The sequence below is a fragment of the Sardina pilchardus genome, chromosome 13 (assembly GCF_963854185.1).
Source record: "Sardina pilchardus chromosome 13, fSarPil1.1, whole genome shotgun sequence".
In the NCBI taxonomy this organism is placed as follows: domain Eukaryota; kingdom Metazoa; phylum Chordata; class Actinopteri; order Clupeiformes; family Clupeidae; genus Sardina; species Sardina pilchardus.
The window spans coordinates 16,184,538-16,203,492 of NC_085006.1; the positions used below are offsets into that span (position 1 = coordinate 16,184,538).

The 18,955-nt window shown below is 45.8% G+C and overlaps 1 protein-coding gene across 1 annotated transcript in view; it reads left to right on the forward strand.

Moving 5' to 3' along the window:
* Positions 1-18,955, forward strand: part of LOC134099644 (glutamate receptor 4) — a 90,517-nt gene that overhangs the window by 49,801 nt on the left and 21,761 nt on the right. The window contains exons 6-11 of the mRNA XM_062552590.1: positions 1,231-1,389; positions 3,803-3,970; positions 4,302-4,406; positions 4,731-4,841; positions 10,615-10,821; positions 12,963-13,336. Of these exons, the coding sequence (XP_062408574.1) occupies positions 1,231-1,389; positions 3,803-3,970; positions 4,302-4,406; positions 4,731-4,841; positions 10,615-10,821; positions 12,963-13,336 (1,124 nt within the window). The remainder of the gene's footprint in view (positions 1-1,230; positions 1,390-3,802; positions 3,971-4,301; positions 4,407-4,730; positions 4,842-10,614; positions 10,822-12,962; positions 13,337-18,955) is intronic.

An 18,955-nucleotide genomic window follows, 5' to 3' on the forward strand; every position in this document is an offset into this window, starting at 1 on the left:
TGTGTGTGTGTGTGTGTGTGTGTGTGCGAGAGGAAAGCGAGTGAGGGAGGAAAAGAGGGAAAAGATGATAATCCCGCGAGTGGGGGAGAGAAATGGAGGCCACGATGCATCAAAGGGGGCCGCGACCTCTGGCAGGGGAATTTAAAGAGGAGAGGGGAAGAGGAAGGTGATAAAGAGGAGAGGGATTTGTGACAGTAGTGGGAATGGAGAACAGGGAGAGGGAGAGAGAGAGAGAGAGAGAGAGAGAGAGAGGAGGGAGGGAGAAAAGAGAGGGAGGAAGAAGAGAGAGAGAGGGAGAGATAGAGAGAGAGAGAGAAGTAGAAGAGAGAGAGGGAGGGAGGGAGGGATAGAGAGAGTGAGACAGAGAGAGAGAGAGATGGGGAAGAGGGAGGGAGAGAGAGAAGCTGCAGTGCAGACGGAGATAGAGAGAGAGAGAGAGGGGGAGAGAGCGGGATGCGAGGGAGGCAGCTTTGAGGAGGAAGTGGGATTGCTTGAGAAGAGGGAGAGGGTAATAATAAGGGCACCATGTTAGGGATGAGAAGAGAGAAAATGGTTTCTCTCAATCTGTCAGGAGGGCTTGTGTCTGATTCAGGAAACATTCCGCAGGCTCTCCTGTAGATTAGTCTCAGACTGTCACTCTCGCCCAGACGTCGGGGAGCGGAGGGGAGGGGGGCGGCGGGGTAGCCACTTCCTGTTTTGTGCGGTTCCTCGCCCACTCTCATCTGTGCTTTAAATTTTCAGTGGAACCTGTTTTATTGATCAAGGTCACCTAGATTGGCCCTGCCATTTTAATCAAAGAGAAAAGAGATTTTCTGTCCCCTGCAACCCCCTTCAAATTGGAGGGTGTTTCAATATGGATCCGAGGGCTGCCCTAAAAGTTCACCCAAATCAAAATCACCACTGATTGTGGAGCTGGAGGCTATGGTTGTGTTATTTCATACCAAAGGTTCTAAAAGAGCAGAAACCACTCTTTTTTTTCTGTAGGGGAAATATATAACCAGACTCTGTCTCATCCGATCTTAGTTATAGGATGGAAAGAGGATTATCCCTTTTTGGAGAAAATAGTCAGCAATAGTGTAATTGGAGTTGATCATTGCAGACATATACAATCTCTCTCTCTCTCTCTCTCTCTCTCTCTCTCTCTCTCTCTCACACACACACACACACACACACACACTGACCCTCTCGTCTTACTCATTCCTCCCTGCGTCTCCCTCTCCTGACCCCCAGGGCTTCAAGGACATCTCCCTGGAGCGCTTCATGCATGGCGGGGCCAACGTGACGGGCTTCCAGCTGGTGGACTTCAGCAAGCCCATGGTCATTAAGCTCATGCAGCGCTGGAACAAGCTGGACCAGAGGGAGTACCCGGGATCAGACAGCCCACCAAAGGTAACCCCCCCCCCACACACACACACACACACACACACACACAGACACCCAGCCCCCCGGGCACCAGCCCCAGAGCCTGTGGGCACTTTGGTCCTTCTTGACGTCAAGGAATCCTCAGGGATTGACCCAGACATTACCTGGCAGTTGCTGTTCTCTGCAGTTTAGTGGAGGAGGTGTTAAGGGGTGAAGTGTCAGGGGTGTTGCCCACGGGTTAGTCGTTAGCTGAGTCTAAAAGGACGACAGTTCTGGGGTGTGGTGGTTTGAGTGTTGAGCCCAAAGATTGAGGTTGTGTTAGCCAATTACAAAGCTGTATCCAGGCGATGGGGGACCTTGGAGAATCCTGTTATGTATCCAATCAAAGATGCTTTTGAGAATCGTGTCGAGAGCCAATGGCAGGCTACCTCGGGAGGGGGGAGGGGGGGGGGGGTGGAGTTGTCACGGCGGAATCCTCTTTTGAGGCGAGCTGGTTTCAGTCCAACCGTCATGGTGGCTTTCGCCAATCCAAGTGTGACAGGCGGAGGTAGCGGCATCACCTTACCCAATCAGGGTGTGACGAGCCGACGCAACAGCCACGCTTTAGCCAGTCAGAGTGTGACCGATGAGAAGGACCGGCAGACAGCCATGAAGCGCGGAGCCGGAAGCCGCCGGAAGCCACCGCAGGAACAAGGCCAGCGGCTTAGCGCTTCCGTCTCGAGGACTGAGGGCTTAATCAACTGTGTTTTCCGCTCTCGGCTTAATTGCAGTTTATTTCAACAAATTACAAAAAACAAAAATCCTTTTTGAGATGAAACTCTTTGATGTCAAAGTGAAGGTCTCAAAACACACATTTTGAGATCTATCCTGCGAAAATACAAATAAAGACAGACAATAAAATAGGACTATTTCCTAGGATTGCTCAAAGAAGTCTAAAAAATATATAAATATATGCCCCATCCTTTCTGTCAGTTTGTGTGTGTGTGTGTGTGTGTGTTGTGTGTGTGTGGTATGTGTGTGGTGTGTGTATGTGTGTGTGTAGCGTGTGTGTGTATGTGTGTGTGTGTGTGTGTGTGTGTGTGTGTGTGTGTGTGTGTGTGTGTGAGCTGCGGGAGAGCAGACCCTGTGTTTTTCCTGTCATTTGAGTCCATTCTAATCTGCTCTGTGCTGTCACACGCATCTCACCCACTGTTCCCAGCCCTGCCAGCTCCGAGAGGGGTATTTACCCCCACAATAATTCTCATCCCTCTCCCGCTTTCTCTCTCCCTCTCTCTCTTTTCTCTCTCTCTCTCATTCTCTTTCTCAGTTTCATTCTTCTCTCCCCCATTTGATTTTGTCTCTGCCTCAGTCACAGTCTGACATCCCCCTCCCATCCTCCTCCCCTCCTCCTCTCCCATCATCCCCCTGTTTTCTTCCTCGTCGCTCTAAGTGCCCTTCATTATCTCTTTTACGCATTCTCTCCCCCATTCCTCACACGATCAGTCTTCTGCTCACCATGCCTTTGTCTTCTCTCTTTCTCTCCACCCGCTTTCTCACACATGTGTATGCACACACACACACACACACACACACACACCACACACAGCCACATAAACAGTCACACATACTGTACAGCACACACATGCATACATGCACATACATACACACACACACACACATGTGCACAGCCACACGCACAGTCACACAACACACGTAATTACACAACACACTCTCTCTCTCTCTCTCTCACACACACACACACACACACCGAGACTCCTTCCCTCTCCTGTGCTCTCCTCCCTCCCCTTTGTTTAGCTGCATCAATATCACAGAGGTCTTTAACAGTTGGTATTGATCTGGAGTCAGATTCTGTTGCCCAGTGCATACATTAGCTGTAAACACAGGCTGCTGCAGATTATATATTCATTAAGCAGGAGGCAGGGCTTCAGAGAGGGCTTGGGGCCTCCAGCACCCTGTAGTACCACTGCAGTGCCCTGACATTTACACATACTAACCACTGATGATGGAGAATCATTACCGTGAGCACTGTCAGATGATGTCCTATTAGAGGGACCAGAATGATATCAATTGGATTCTTGTTGTATTAATGGCTTGGAATGTACCATAATGTAGCAATTGTTTTTCTGCCCCTCCCACCAGAATACTGATTATTACTCATTATCTATCTATCTATCTCTATATATATCTATCTATCTATCTATCTATCTATCTATCTAATATATAAACACATACAGTACAGATAGAATGTATCTAGCTATCTATCTATATACTGTATCTATCTAACTATCTAATATATAAACAAACACATTTATTTTTATATTTTGAATGCTATTAGCTTTTCTTTTCAGTAAATCAATGGTGATTTGCAGAATTGATCATGTCAGTCACATGAAAACCGTGAATCAATAGAACTGATCGTTTCCCGTGTCCTCCTCTGCAGTACACGTCCTCTCTGACGTATGATGGAGTACTGGTGATGGCGGAGGCATTCCGGAACCTCCGTCGGCAAAAAATAGACATCTCTCGACGGGGGAACGCCGGGGACTGCCTGGCAAATCCAGCCGCCCCTTGGAACCAGGGCATTGATATGGAGCGCACCTTGAAACAGGTGAGAGAGTTGGGTTCTAGAACTGGGTTCTAGAGTTGGGTTCTAGAGTCGGGTTCTAGAACTGGGTTCTGTCTCTCAGTTTCAATATACTGTAGACTCATCTCACTCAGTAACAGTAGATAAAGAAATATAATTTCAACAATATATCACCAAGTCAATTACATTGAAAGTGTGTGCTTTAGCTGTTTATATAATCCTCAAATGCACTTCTTTTTTTTATGCAATCTTGGCATTAATCAGTTTATGCAATAAACATTTAACGGTAACATTTTAGTGTTCATGGCAACATTGTCGTCTCATCGGTGGTGTCTTCATTGTCCTGTTCATTCAGGTGCGCATCCAAGGCCTGACGGGCAACATTCAGTTTGACCACTACGGCCGCCGAGTCAACTACACGATGGACGTGTTTGAGCTGAAGGGCAACGGTCCGCGCAAGGTAAATGTTGCCCTGTGTAGCAAAATACAGTATAATAACAAAAACTTCACACATGGATGGAAGTGCTAAAGGTCACTAAATACATTTAGAAAAACATTAAATGTGTTACAACAATACAGTGTTTGTTTATAGATAATGTGAGAGTCCCACGCAACACACTCAAATACTGTATACTTACTGTAGATGAGAAAGAAATGAACAGTATGTAGATTCGTAGACTAGCCTCTAGCATAATAACACAGGCATACTGTAACATATCCACCCTCTACACATGAGGATACTGGAGCGTCTTACAATGTGTACGTCTGTACGCCACACTGACAGATTGGCTACTGGAACGACAATGACAAGCTGGTGCTGGTCCAGAACGAGCCGCTCTCGTCCAACGACAGCTCCGGCATCGAGAACCGCACTGTCATCGTCACCACCATCATGGTAACGTATCCTAAGGTTCCTCTCTCCCTCTATCTCTCTCTCTCTCTTCCTCTACCTCTCTCTTCAAAAACTCCCTATCTCTCCCTCTCTCCCTCTCTCTCTCTCTCTCTCTGTGTCTCTCGTTCTGTCTTCGCCGGTGTGCTCTAATCAGGTGTTTCTCAGCGCCATGTTCTTCTCGGCGGGTTCTGTGTGTAGCGTTTGTACAGACACAGACAGGCCCCGCTCGAGAAAGCGCCGCGTCCTTAGTGCGGTCCAGGAGATGAGCAGGGGCAGTGTTCCAGAACACGGGCAGAGGGGGCGGAGGAAGGGGGGGGGGGTGTAGAAGGAGGAGGAGGTGGAGGAGGGTGGAGAAGGAGAGAGATGGAGGAGTGTATTGATCCCTGAGAGGAGAGGCAAGGGAAATCAATCAGCTGAGCCACAAGTGTAATGGCGGCGATGCAATCTAAAAAAGATACCCACGCAGACACTTATACGCCGGGCCTTTTCACAAGCTATATTATCAAGCGTAATGGAAATTAGAACTCTGGTCTTATGCTGTTGTTTTGCGCCATAAACTCTATTGCAGATTCCCTGTTATGTCTAGGGGGTATGTTTGAAAAGAAATAAGGATTCTTTTGTTTTGTTTTCTTTCATCAGAAGGGCACTGAATGAAAGTGTTTTTCAAAATGTTGTTCTTTTATGATGTTGCTGTTGTTGTTGCTGCTGTTGTTGTTGTTTTTGTTTATGTTCCACAAGATGAAAGAGTGTTCCTGTCCTCTCTGTCATGTTGAATTGAAGACTGTGCCCCCCTCCCTCTCTTTCTCTCTTAATGAACTGTGTATTTAAAAAAGGCGATGGAGAATTATACGTCCGCCACCTCCTCCTCTCTCCAGCCGCTGGTGAAGAAACCCTTGTTAAGACACTGAGGCACGACGAGAGAACGACAGAAAGACAGACACAAGGCAGAGCTGGGAGCTCAAAAACTCTTAAAGACTCTTTAGGGACTTTTTCCTTTTTCATGTCCGACTCGCTCAATGGTGGGACATATTCCCCTGAGGACTGAGATGTTTTGCACTGCTGTTTTTTCTTTGTTTTGTTTTGTTTTCTGTGTGTGTTTTATGTTACTGTATGTCTGTGTGAGTGAGTGTATGAGCATTTGTTTGTTTGAATGTGTGTGTGTGCACAAGAGGGAGTTAGGTGTGTATGTTTGTGTACGAGTGTGTGTATGTGTGTGTACAGTATGTGTGTGTGTGTGTGTAGGGTATAATTTGTTACCCTTTTTATCTTTTACTGTAGACAAATGTTTCATCACTGTGAGTGTCAAGAAGAGAAACCACTAAAGTAGATGGCTTATGGCCTCCTTCCAAATAATATATGACATAAATAATTTGTCATGAATCAATGGTCTAACCTGTCATTTAGTATCTCAGTATTTCTCTTGCTATAATTATTTAATTAACCGTTTTATGTGTTTTGAATCAAGTCTTGAATGTATCATTGCAATATTCTGCTCCAGTGGAACTATAAAAGAATGTCTAAAGATAAAGAAAGTCAGCATTATCGTTATACAAGACCTTATTGTTATCGTCAAATCGTTATACAAAACCTTATCATTATCGTGATATCGTTATACAAGACCATATACTCATAGTCTTTAGCATTACATTGGCTTCGTTCTAAGAAGTAGCTCATTCACCATGCCAAAGAGTCAAGTGCTCCCTTATCCTGGACACAGCTGATTGGCCATTGCATTGAGTGAGGAAAGGGTGTGTCCTTTACGTAACTGGGACAGACTTGGGCCAATCCTGAGCCAGGCGTGTGCATCACCAGCAGTCAGCCTCAAGCACTAGCAAACTAGTGTAACTTTTCTGTGATGACTTGATGTAATGAGGCTAGTACAGGATTACAAATACATTGTAGTTCCCTGCTTTCTCTACCTCTCTTTCTCTCTGTGACTCTCTCTCTCATTCTGTATCTGTCTATCTTCCTCTCCTTCTCTCTCTCTCTCTCTCTCTCTCTCTCTCTCTCTCTCTCTCTCTCGCTCCTTTTCACTGGTTCATGCCTCAAAGTAGGAGAGGAAAAGCCTTGGCTGAAAGCTGAATTCACAACCAGCCATGCAGAACTGTTGTTCACTCTCTGGCTGGGCAGCGATATCTTACAGGACACAGACTCCCAGACTCACAGCTGCGCCGGACATGTTTAAGATGGCCCGCCCTGACACACACACGCACACACAAACACACATGCACACACACAGACGCCCGATTAGATAGATCTCTCACGACCAATCATCCACCACCACTATTAGAGGACTTAGGAAGCCCTGAAGCATAAATCACGCACATGTGCACACACACACACACACACACATACACACACACACATACAGTACATACACACAAACACACACACACACACACACACACACATACAGAGATACACACACCAAATCTCATACCCTCACATACAAACACGCACGCACACACATACACACCACTTCATGCCCTCTGAAACAGACACACACACACTCAAAATGTATGCGTGGAGTGTATTGATATATCTGGATGAGGCCAGTGCTAAGGCTGAGGGCTCTTGTCCGTCGGTAATGAGTGCAGCGGCTCGTGTGCACACGGCTCCGGCGGCGAGGCTGTTTGAGCCGTAATGGCTGATTGCGGTAATTAGCCCGCGCGGCTGTAGATGTGTTCCCGTGGCTGCGGGGCCGTGTCACCGGGGCCCCCGCGTGTTAGCTCCATGTGAGCGTCGTCAGGAGGAGCGGGCGGGCGGGCTCCGGGCCCCCGCGAGCAGACGCGCGGCCGTGTGTTTATTCCGCGCCACGACACAGATATAAGGGGGCCTCCGTCGTACGGAGTCTGCCAACCCCTCGGCTAGTCGAGCCGATTCCCCTCATTACTCCCCGCAGCAGAGACGGGCCAGAGAGAGAGCGCGGCAGAACACACACTGGTGTAATCACCACATCCTCCTCCACCTCCTCCTCCACAGAGAAACAGGGTGCCTCTCATGTAAAGTTTATACGTCCTCCCTCGCTCCTCGGGCCTCGATCCTCACTGATCTACATAAAGAAAGATAGACGAAGGGATAGACTATCGTTGTTGCCGCCCCATCATTCTTGATGTAGATCAGTGAGGATCGAGGCCTGAGGAGCGAGGGAGGACGTATAAACTTTACATGAGAGGCACCTACAGTCTCTCCATAGAGCTGGGGGGTGTGTGTGTGGGGGGGGAGAGGGGGTTGGAGGTGGAATTACAACTTTCATTAACAGGTGAATATAAAAAAATCAGATCTTGCTGTAATATGCGAGAGTATTGATGCAATGAATACAGCAGATGGAGCATATGTCATAAATGGAGTGAATACCGAAGTAAAAAAAGTGACAAGGCCCAAATGGATGTTAGTGCGGCAGATACTACAAAAACTAGTCTGAAAATGAATCTGAATGAATCACACAATTGAGCATCATCAACCAAATGTGTCAGAGAGGAGGATGTGCCATCCGTCTGGTTGATTTTGCAGTATTACCTTCTAACAAAAGGTGATGGTTCCGGTGACTGTGATTCTCTTTGTCAGTGAAAAACATGTCAATCACACTGGCAAGTAAGAAAGTACAGAGTGAACCTACCCTGTCCCCACTTGAAAGTAGTCAGTCCAGCTGTTGGTGAAGTCCACCATCCCTGTTCAGTGTTTGAGCATATGAGTCATATCTATGCAGACAGCTGCGAGCTCTACATGGCTTTACATTGCTGTCCTTGGGGAGAGAGCTCCTTTATTGCGGAGTGACCCATGTTTATGCTTCCTGCTCATAAGATGGCTGCCTTTTCCCACCCTCTCATCTTCATTTCTTCTTTGCCTATTATGTCTTATTGATGTGAGCCACCTGCACTTTCTCTTTCTCTCTCTCTCTCTCTCTCTCTCTCTCTCTCTCTCTCTCTCTCTCTCTCTCTCTCTCTCTCTCGCTCTCTCTCCATTCAGCAGTGTTTGTGTTTCACATTCAGAGTTGGCAAGCGCCGGGCCACATTGGGAAACATACTGTAGCTCCCTTCACACAAGTCTGATTCAAAGAGCTGTGGTTTCGGAAAAAACAAAACACACACACATGCACAGAGTTCCCCTGGTATTGCAGAGTCAACATAGTAGTCTCTCTCCTTGCTTTTTAGTGCATTGGTAAAAACATGCCCTCATTTCGCTGAGCAAGTTTATGAATTCATGTGTTTAGGCAACAAAAAGGGAATGTAAGGACAAGCAATCACAAGTACTCTTAAGTAGACTTACTACTGGTTGAATGAATCCCCAGACATACAGTATGTGATTACTGTGTTAGTGCATCTGTTCTATATGTCATAAATGCTGTAATTGCTATTGTTTCTCATAGGCTGCTGGAAAACAAGCAATAGGTTTTTAAGTATTTCATCATATCTGACAATAACAAGTCACCATTTAGATTCATGTTAACTAAGGTGGTGCATATATTTATCTACTCCATAGGAGTTTTAAACTTTTGAACAAATCTAAAAATATGTTGTGTTCTTAGGTCTGGAAAAAAATGTTGATGTCAAGTACATGTTAATATGTAAATAGATGTGCCTGTTGTTGTGAGAAATAAATGTTGTTCATTGCAATATTCTTTTTTTGTACAGTATGATTTAACTTTTGTATCTGTGACTTTTGAAAGAATGCTTTCTGTTCACATTTTTACATCACAGAGATTCTCGCATGAAACAGATTTGAATTTAATGTGCTATTCGCCAGGGCCCTTGTATATTCATACTGACTTTGACTGGATTTTGTCTTCATATTTGCTGCAGTCACTTCTGTTAACCAGTGACCTCACTCAAGAGGCCTGTTTAAAAACAAATAAGAAACTACAGGGGTTAGAAGTACTGCAATGTCATTGTGTTTTTGCCTTTTGTAACACATATCTGAAACCATGGTTTACTGTGCAGAAAATATGCTCAACTTTTTCCCCTAACAAAAAACTGTGAGTCAAGACTTTGGCCTGTCTGTTATATTGAAGCACTCAGTATATTCAATCCCTCGACTTTATCTTGTCTCTGTGTTAAGCCTATTTAATTGGACTTGGAAAACTTTCAGCTGCAGGTACTGTAATACCCAAGGCTCCATTTGATTTGAATTTAAGAGCAGTCAATTCCAACCGCCAATCAACTGCCAAAGTGCTGACGCGGCTCACTATCGCCCGCGTCCCCGTGTTAAGATGCATTTAAAGGGTATTTGGCTGCTTGGAAACAAGAGCATTAAAGCTTAATGCCGGCCCAGTGATGCGTGGAGCACTGATCCATGCGCGGTTGAAGTACTGCTGGTGGGGGTTTACAGCAATGGCAATGCTAAGAGAGAAAGGAAGAGTTTGCCAATTACTTCGAAACTTAGCTTAGCAGCAGGGGTGCTAATAAGCGGGAACATGAAAAATCAATAATGGATGCCTTTTGGAGAGGATGTTGTAATTGCACTCATGTGTCTCTTTGATCTTGGAGTTCACACTCATTTATTGAGGCTGTTCAGGATTTTGTCTCAGTACCTTTAGCTGCTTTTCAGTTGTATGTTTTGACCTGTGCTTGTTCGGTCTTCGGTGGTCGGTTTGACTGTTCCTCCCCACCGTCTCTCTCTCTCTCTCTCTCTCTCTCTCTCTCTCTCTCTCTCTCTCTCTCTCTCTCTCTTTCTCTCTCTCGCTCTCTTTCCCTCTCCCTCCCTCTCTCTCTCTCTCTCTCTCTCTCTCTTTCTCTCTCTCTCTCTCTGTGTGCCTCCCTTTCCCCTGGCGATGCAGGAGGGGCCCTACGTGATGCTGAAGAAGAACCACGAGCTGTACGATGGCAACGACCGCTACGAGGGCTACTGCGTGGACCTGGCCTCCGAGATCGCCAAGCACATCGGCATCAAGTACAAGATCTCCATCGTGCCCGACGGGAAGTACGGAGCCCGGGACCCGGAGACCAAGATCTGGAACGGAATGGTCGGAGAGCTGGTGTATGGGGTAAGGAACCACGAAACTGTCCAATAGAACATTCCAAGGAGAATGCCAATAGAATTCCATAAATGGAAAAGTTGGAATGTCCACACTATTCAGGATAAGGGTCCAATAGGGTAGACAGGATAGAAAAGTTCCTCACAGTTTTTAGTAGGCTGAAGTTTACACACAGACGTGGATCACTTGAGCCAACATGATAAAAACAAAAGGAGATATTTGAAGAGGTGATTATTTTGATAGCGTAGGACAAGGACAGAACAGGCCTAAGAAAATGACAAATGTTTGCATAAAGCTTAGTGGACCACTCTGACATTTACAGTGACAGCATGGCAGATGGCAGATGAGGCGAGGCTTGTATCCTTCGGCTTTTAAAAGAGGAACAGAAAATGGTTTTGCTCTGCTCAGCGTTATTAACCATAAGAATGCTCAGACCAATAATCCAGTTTCACAAGGCTGTGAAAAGCTTTCAGAGATCCACAGCTTTTTTATTTTAAGACACCTCACAAGTCTGTAAAGCTGAGATTATAGGTGATTGTCTGTTTCATTTCCTCTCTTTCTGTGGGTGAAACAGAAGTGATTGCGCAAATTGTGCAAAATGTGCACATGCATTGCTACGTTCTAAAAAATAAAGGTGCTTGAATAATAAATGTTTCTTTAAATATCTGGATGGATCTATGGAGAGTCGAAACTCTGTGTTGGACCAATACATCAGGGGAAAGGCTGCCTTGATGGTTCATTGAAGCACTGAAAAAAGGTTCTTCTATGGTATCATTCCGAAGAACCGGTACTGACCCAATTATTTTTTAAAGTGCATCCTAACATTAAAGTGGCATGCCTCCGACCCTATCCATCTAAGAGGTTTGAATTGCAGCCCAAATAAATTACACCTTCAAACAGATAGAGGTGTGCCCAGTCACACTGGGAGTTAAGCATGTCACCGGATGGACATCTTACAGGAACGTCTGCAAGCACACTTTCAGTGATGATATTTACCGATCAATCTCCTCTCCAATCTCCATCGGCTTTCCTCGGAAGAGTCTCAATTAAGTTGTTTGATCTCATTTTGTAGGCAAGGTTACCCCGAGAGAGAGAGAGAGTCCTAGTCGGGGATATTTGTTCACCGTCATTGAGAAGATGCTGTGACAAAATGACAGCCCATGTGTGCTGCTTCAGCTGCTATACACATTGGGAATGTATGTTTCAGTTTCTGTCCTTGCGAATAAGAAAATGCCTTAATGGTCCATGGAATTCGTCATGACAATATGTCATGCCAATGTTCCAGAGATCAAATATAGCCTACCAAAGAGTTCACATTAGCAGGAAACAGGGATTATCCCAGTTCAGAGAGGGGGGACATTGTGCCTTTATGGCGACTGTCACAGTCGCTGGTTCTGAATGGGTGAATTAACCTTCCTGGTGAATGTTGGATCTTTGATATTTCTTATCATGCAAAGTCATGTTCCAGGCAGTTCTGGGAAGCGAGGGATAATTTCTCTCACCCTCCTCTCTCTCTCTCGCTTTTTATTGTTGATCTCCGGCGCCTCCAAAGTGATTCATATTCAAGCGGGTTGGCCCCCGTGACTTTGAATCGCTTAGATCCGCACGCGCTTTCCATTTCCTGCCACAATGTGGGAGCCATATTTTAAACGTCTCCACCAAATTATTCTATTATCTATTATCTTATTTTCACTGTCAATTTAGAATCATTCTCCTAAAAATGTCTTCTCCAAAGAAAATATATTTAGGCCTGACCAATCATGATTCATCTTTGATAGGTGCTAATTAATGATTTGCTTTACAAGACAGTTTTAATCACAGGATTTTCTTTTTTACAGTCATGAAATAAAAGTGAGATAAATCTGAAAATAAACGTTTAGTGCAACATAAATTAGTCAAAAACATCCTTAAATTGACAAACGCAAAACAATAATAAAGGAATATTATAAAATTAATTACATAATCATAAAGATAAATCAGCTATTTGCATGCTGTTTTGTGTCTGGTGAGTAGTGCAATAACATTAAATCAATTTGTAAGTGTGTGTGTGTGTGTGTGTGTTCCATCTTCAGTTAGAAGTTGCTCACACACACAAATCACAGCACTGGACCTTTGGATCTAAACACCCTCCTGTTCCTTCTCCCGATCAGAGAGCTGAGATCGCAGTGGCCCCTCTGACCATCACCCTGGTGCGTGAGGAGGTGATCGACTTCTCCAAGCCCTTCATGAGCTTGGGCATCTCCATCATGATCAAGAAGCCCCAGAAGTCCAAGCCCGGCGTCTTCTCCTTCCTGGACCCGCTGGCCTACGAGATCTGGATGTGTATCGTGTTCGCCTACATCGGCGTGAGCGTGGTCCTGTTCCTGGTGAGCCGCTTCAGCCCGTACGAGTGGCACACGGAAGAGCCGGAGGAGGGCGTTGAAGGGGGGCCCACCGACCAGCCGCCCAACGAGTTCGGTATCTTCAACAGCCTGTGGTTCTCCCTGGGGGCCTTCATGCAGCAAGGTTGCGACATTTCTCCCAGGTGAGTGAGGGGGGACTGTGTGGGCGAAATTGCTCTAGTGCTTTTTGTCCCTTTGTGTTTGCCGTAGCGTTAAATGACAGTATGGCTTTTATATCCCATGGTTCAGATAGAAATATATATATGGCTTTAATGTGGAAAATTCTTGTGTTCTGGGGGCTTCAGTGCATCACAAATGCAAAGTGATTTTACAGAGGGAAAAAAAGTCCTATATAGTTTAGAAACAATTTGGTCACTTAATTTTGTAGTAGCTTTGTGTGCATTTTGGGATTATCTGAATTGGAACTGAAGGGTGATAGAATTTTAAATTAGCTTGTTTCGGAAAAGGCTGAATCATTTGTACTTGGCTTTTGTGATTCAATCCCCCTGACAGATAGCAGCATGGAATAAGGTCCTGCTTCGCTCCGTGAGAGTGTGTGTGTGTGTGTCTTGGAGAAGCTTCTGCGTTTTCTGCTACATATTGCTTTTTACGGTCGGGGGCGTTTTGGTTGGTATAAAATTTTAATGTGTCAAGCAGGAGCAAGAGGGGAAAAAAATCTCACTTTATTTTTAGAATATTTATGAGAATGTGGCATTTTATTATTGATAACCCCAGAATGCAGTTAAGTGAAAAAATGAACGCAAAGTCCTAGGATTTTTAGGAGTCTTGAATAGTAGAAATTAGAGTTACCTCGTGAAGAAAAACAGCAGAAATGGGAGAAAAAGAAAAATGGCGTAAAAATTCCCACTCTCCGCACGGACATGCTGCAGAGCACACGGGGAGAGCGAAAGTCCCAACACGGTCAAGGACGTGTGCATGATTCAGCATAACAAAGAGAGCGAGAGCCCTCCGCGGGGATTTCACCCCTTTTTTTTCCGTGTAGCGCTGTGTGCCAATCAGCACGGCTCGGCGGCAGCCCGTGCTAGCGGCTCCGGGAGCCCGCGAGCTCATGAAATGTTCATTCTCCCCGGGGGAATCAGCGCTCTCTCTCTCCGCCGTCTTCTCCTTCAGCCGCTTGTGACGGCCGTAATCTTGGGGGCTCAGTGGCGGGGGGGCGCGGCGCGGCGGGGCTGCGGCACTCGGCCATCGCTCCACAAGCTCCTCTGCTCAGATAACCGACGGAGCCTTCAGGGGACCCCAGGCCCCCCCTCCTGCGCCGGCCCTGCCAAGCTGCTGCACCCATACGAGCACAAACGTGCTAATGCAGCTAACAGTCGTAGCATAATTAGCTACATCCTTTAGATCTGGCAATAAATGCAATAAAGACTAGTTGACATAGGAAGCAGTGAAGTGTGTCAGCGACTAATTAGATATACTATAATATTGCCACATTGCTGTTAATCACCATCTTTTTACTGCAACATTTTGCTGTATTTTGCAACACATTTATCTAGTTAATAACTGAAACATATATTAATCAAAACATTAATTGAAACATTTTACATCTTTTATCCTTATCTTGCCTGAACCAATTGCCTGGTACATCTTATATCTCACTGTAACCTTTTAACTACCCCAAACTTAATGTGCTGTAAAATTCAATGCTGACTACCAGATTAGGGTGTGAGATATTGTACTCTGCTTGCACCTTCTCTGGTATGTTAAGTCATCATGTTAGCTCTGTACTGTGTATGCTCCTCGAGAGACTTGCATGGATTTTCAGTCGTAATCACGTTAACCTCCACATCTAATTCATATAATTAAGTCTGTCGTCTCTCTCGTGGTTCCGAAGGGGGGGAAATGGGATTTTCATCTTAAACAATAAGCTTATCCATGGTTACCATCTGTTTCAAATATTGTGCGATGGAAGTAGATATGCCTGCACCTTTCATATCCTTGCTTTCTATCAAGGGCATCTCATATATCGCTATACCTATAGAGCCACATGCATGTGAACGGTAGAGCTCCTTTTTTATTAGCGTGTGATGCTAAGCTAAGCTCACTGAAAGAAGACAGACTGTGTCTTTGCAGCCTCCCTGGTCCATGTCCCTGCCCAGATAAACTCACTCAAGTCTCTGAGCCAGGAAGACTGAGTCGAGCCCGCTAAGTGGATGAGAGACACAGGTACATATAGAGCAAAAGAATAGAGCCGAACTAGCCTATAGCGCCTATGTGATGGCAGCTATAGCGGACCTATGATTTTGATGTAAGCAGCAAATTAGTTTCCATTTTAAGGTTTTGTTTGTTCGTTTTTTTTTTGTTTTTTTTAATTGAATTGTTTGGTGCTCAATTGATGTTGCTCTTTTTTTACGCTCTTAATGTGATAATAATTTAATGCCATTTTAAGGTTGTGTTAGCATTTTTATTTGTACACAAGTTGTTTTTAATAACAAGTTCAAAGAAGAAGTAGATCCTCTTGTTTTGATAACAGTTAGGTAAGCAGGAGTGGGAGTTACACAAGTAGTGGGGAAGTAACACTTCCTGTCTGTTCTTTTATGTCCTGATGGAACTGAACGTCTGAATGTCTCCATTGCCAACGTCTGTGAATGACATTTCAAAAGCCCCACAATGCCTCGCTGAGTGCGTCCTTGAATATCTCTCTTTGTGCGTGTGTGTATATGTGTGTGTATGTGTGTGTGTGTATGTGTGTGTGTGTGTGTGTGAGTGTGTCTGTATATATCAGAGTGTGTGTGCGTGTGTGTATGAAGTAAAATAATGGCTAACCTTTTCTCTTGCAATACTTGCTCTCATCAGCAATACCAGTAGACCACTTGTTTTATTTCTCTTTATTTAACTCCCTGATATATTTTCTAATGAACTGCATAAGGCCAGATTTATTTTGTGTCTATCCGTGTGTGTGTGTGTGTGTGTGTGTGTGTGTGTGTGTGTGTGTGTGTGTGTCAAGCCAACCCTGCTCTGTGTCCCTGTGCATTTATGATCTGAGGCATAAACTGTAAACACCCATCTGTGCAGCCATTATCACTCACTCATCTGGACCGCACTGCTGCTGCTGCTGCTGCTGCTGCTGGGTCGACCGGACGCAGCCGAGCGTGAGCGGGCCAGAGAGGGCTGGCTCAGCCCCCAGAGATCAGCTGACACTAGGCCAGGTCAGGGCCAGAGTCCGTCCGCACTCGCATCAGTGACAGGCTCAGCTTGAGAGGGACGGCTCAGCCTCCAGAGAGCAGCTCATGCTGGGCCAGATGAGGGCCCGATCAGGGCCAGCAGCAGATTCACTTCACTGACTTAACTGCTTTACAGGCCAGTGCTTGGCTTTACCAGGCCTTCCTAACCTAATCCAGAATTCCTAATCCATAACAGATTTTCCTTCTCTGACCCCAAAGTAATGTTTAAGTGCACTGTCCAGTTGGCTGTTGTCTTCTCCATATGGTAATTTCCTGTGTATTAGCTGCATTGTGTATAAACCGCAGGACAGTGTTTTTTTATGCAAGTTATATTAATACCATATTAACTGCCCCCGTGTATTAACCTCACAGCTGAAGAAATGTTGCAAAATCAATGTACAGTATAAGCCGCAGTTTATAGTTGGGAAAATATGGTAACCGTAAGGTTCTAATTTCCAGGAATGTCTCTCAGAGACAAGTGATTGGCTACACAGCGTCTGTCGCTGAGGCTAGGGGGCATTATTCATGGGGCTCTCTTGTCAGCTAGAGTCAAGTGCACCTATGATATTATGTAAGGCCTTTTTATTTGAGGTGGTTTGAGGTGGAAAAGCTGTCAAACACCAGATTGTACCTGTTCCGACAGCACCGGGTCCAGTTTGCTTATTCAGGATAAAAGACATGACAGGCTAATGGAGAGATAAAGTGGCAGGTTCTAGGAAATGTCCCCCCTGTGTGTGTGTGTGTGTGTGTGTGTGTGTGTGTGTGTGTGTGTGTGTGTGTGTGTGTGTAGGCATGTGTGTGTGTGTGTGTGTGTGTGTGTGTGTTTGTGTGTGTGTGTAGGCATGTATGTGTGTGTGTGTGTGTGTGTGTGTGTGTGTGTGTGAAGCCTGGTCAGCAGGTCTGGACGCCTACATTAGTGTGCATTAGGGAGCCATACAGTGCAACACTAAAACCCTTTTAGTCGATCTCAGTCATTTATTAATGAGGTGTCGCCGAGGTGAGGAGTGTGCATGAATAAATTGCCACCATCTCCCAGTCAAGGACACACACATGGACTCACACCAATGTGAACACCTTTGTTCGCTCACTTTCACACATACATACACACACTTAAGTTAGTATAGTATACACACATGAACATGTACACACACACACACACACACACACACTCACACACTTGAAGACCTCTGTATGCTCACTTTCACACACACATACACACTTAAGTATACACACACACACACACACACACACACTCAGACACCTGAACACCTTTGTCACACACACCCATACACACACTTACTGTAAGTATACACACATGAACGCGAACACACAAAACACACCGACTTAAACACCTTTGTTCACTCACTCTCATTCACACACACACACACACACACACACACACACACACACACACTCAAGGACAGACATACTCACACCACACACACCTACACACACCTACACACACACTTAATTCATTAACATGCTGCCAGCACAGGTGTGCTGAAATGAGTGACTGGTGAAAGTTGGCGTGTGTCAGAGGAGCTGCCAGTGACCGTGTGTGGTGAGGGGTGGAATTGCCAGCTGCAGCAAATTGATTTTCCATCGTCATGACCAGTTTTGGGTGAGAGGAGCGAGTGAGCACGATGAGGAGAGACAGGGAGATTTGTCTTCCCATTTCCCTCTCCTCTCCTCCTCTCCTCTCCTTCTCTCCTCTCCTCCTCTCCTCTCCTCCGCCCTCGTCCTTACACGCATTCGCTCATTCGCTCGGAGCCCTCCTGTTTTTCCACGTGTCTGAGTGGCAGTTCCAATTCAAATATCAGCGGAGGAAATAGATTGCCTTTTGCTCACCACACTTCCGCCAAGGAAAGGGGAAAGAAGAAGAAGAAGAAGAAAAAAAAAAACAATGGTGGCAGCTTCTCCTGCGTATGACAGCAAAACCTCATCAACGGCTGCCCTACACGTACATGCGGAGAGCCTCATATCAGCTCACTGTGCCTAACGTGGCTTATCTCACCTTATGCAAAAGCCATGAATTATGACACTTATCATGTTTAATTCAAAAGTGAAAGGTTTCAGGTTTTGAATTTGAATTAGGCATGAAGAAACCTCGTCCTCTTCTTCGCCACGTGTGAGCTCCGCTCCTGAAAGGGCTAATGCCTCGGGAGCGGCCCCCCTCCCCCTCCCCCTCCTTGGCGCCTCGTCCTGCTCGTCTCTCGGCGACTTTGAGCGGTACCCGCGTACCGCTCTGCCCCGGCGAGGCCCCATCTATCACCTCAGCCCTACGGAGCGGGCTCATTGAGCAGGCCGTCGCAGGGTCCGCGATCATGGAACTCCCCAGAGCATCGCCTCTCTATCCGACAGGGATCATTTACCCGGGGAGAGGGGGGGAGGATCAGAGAGTGCAGCCCCCAAACTGTTGCCACGTCACGGGTATTAACCACCACGATGAGGGGCTAAAGGCAGGACTGACATCCTGGAGAGGTGATGAAACACTCGGAGCTCAAGAGGGATGGCTTTCAGAGAGGAAAGAAAACAAGTGAAGGAATGTTGCGAGGATGCTAGAAATACTAGCTAGTCGGA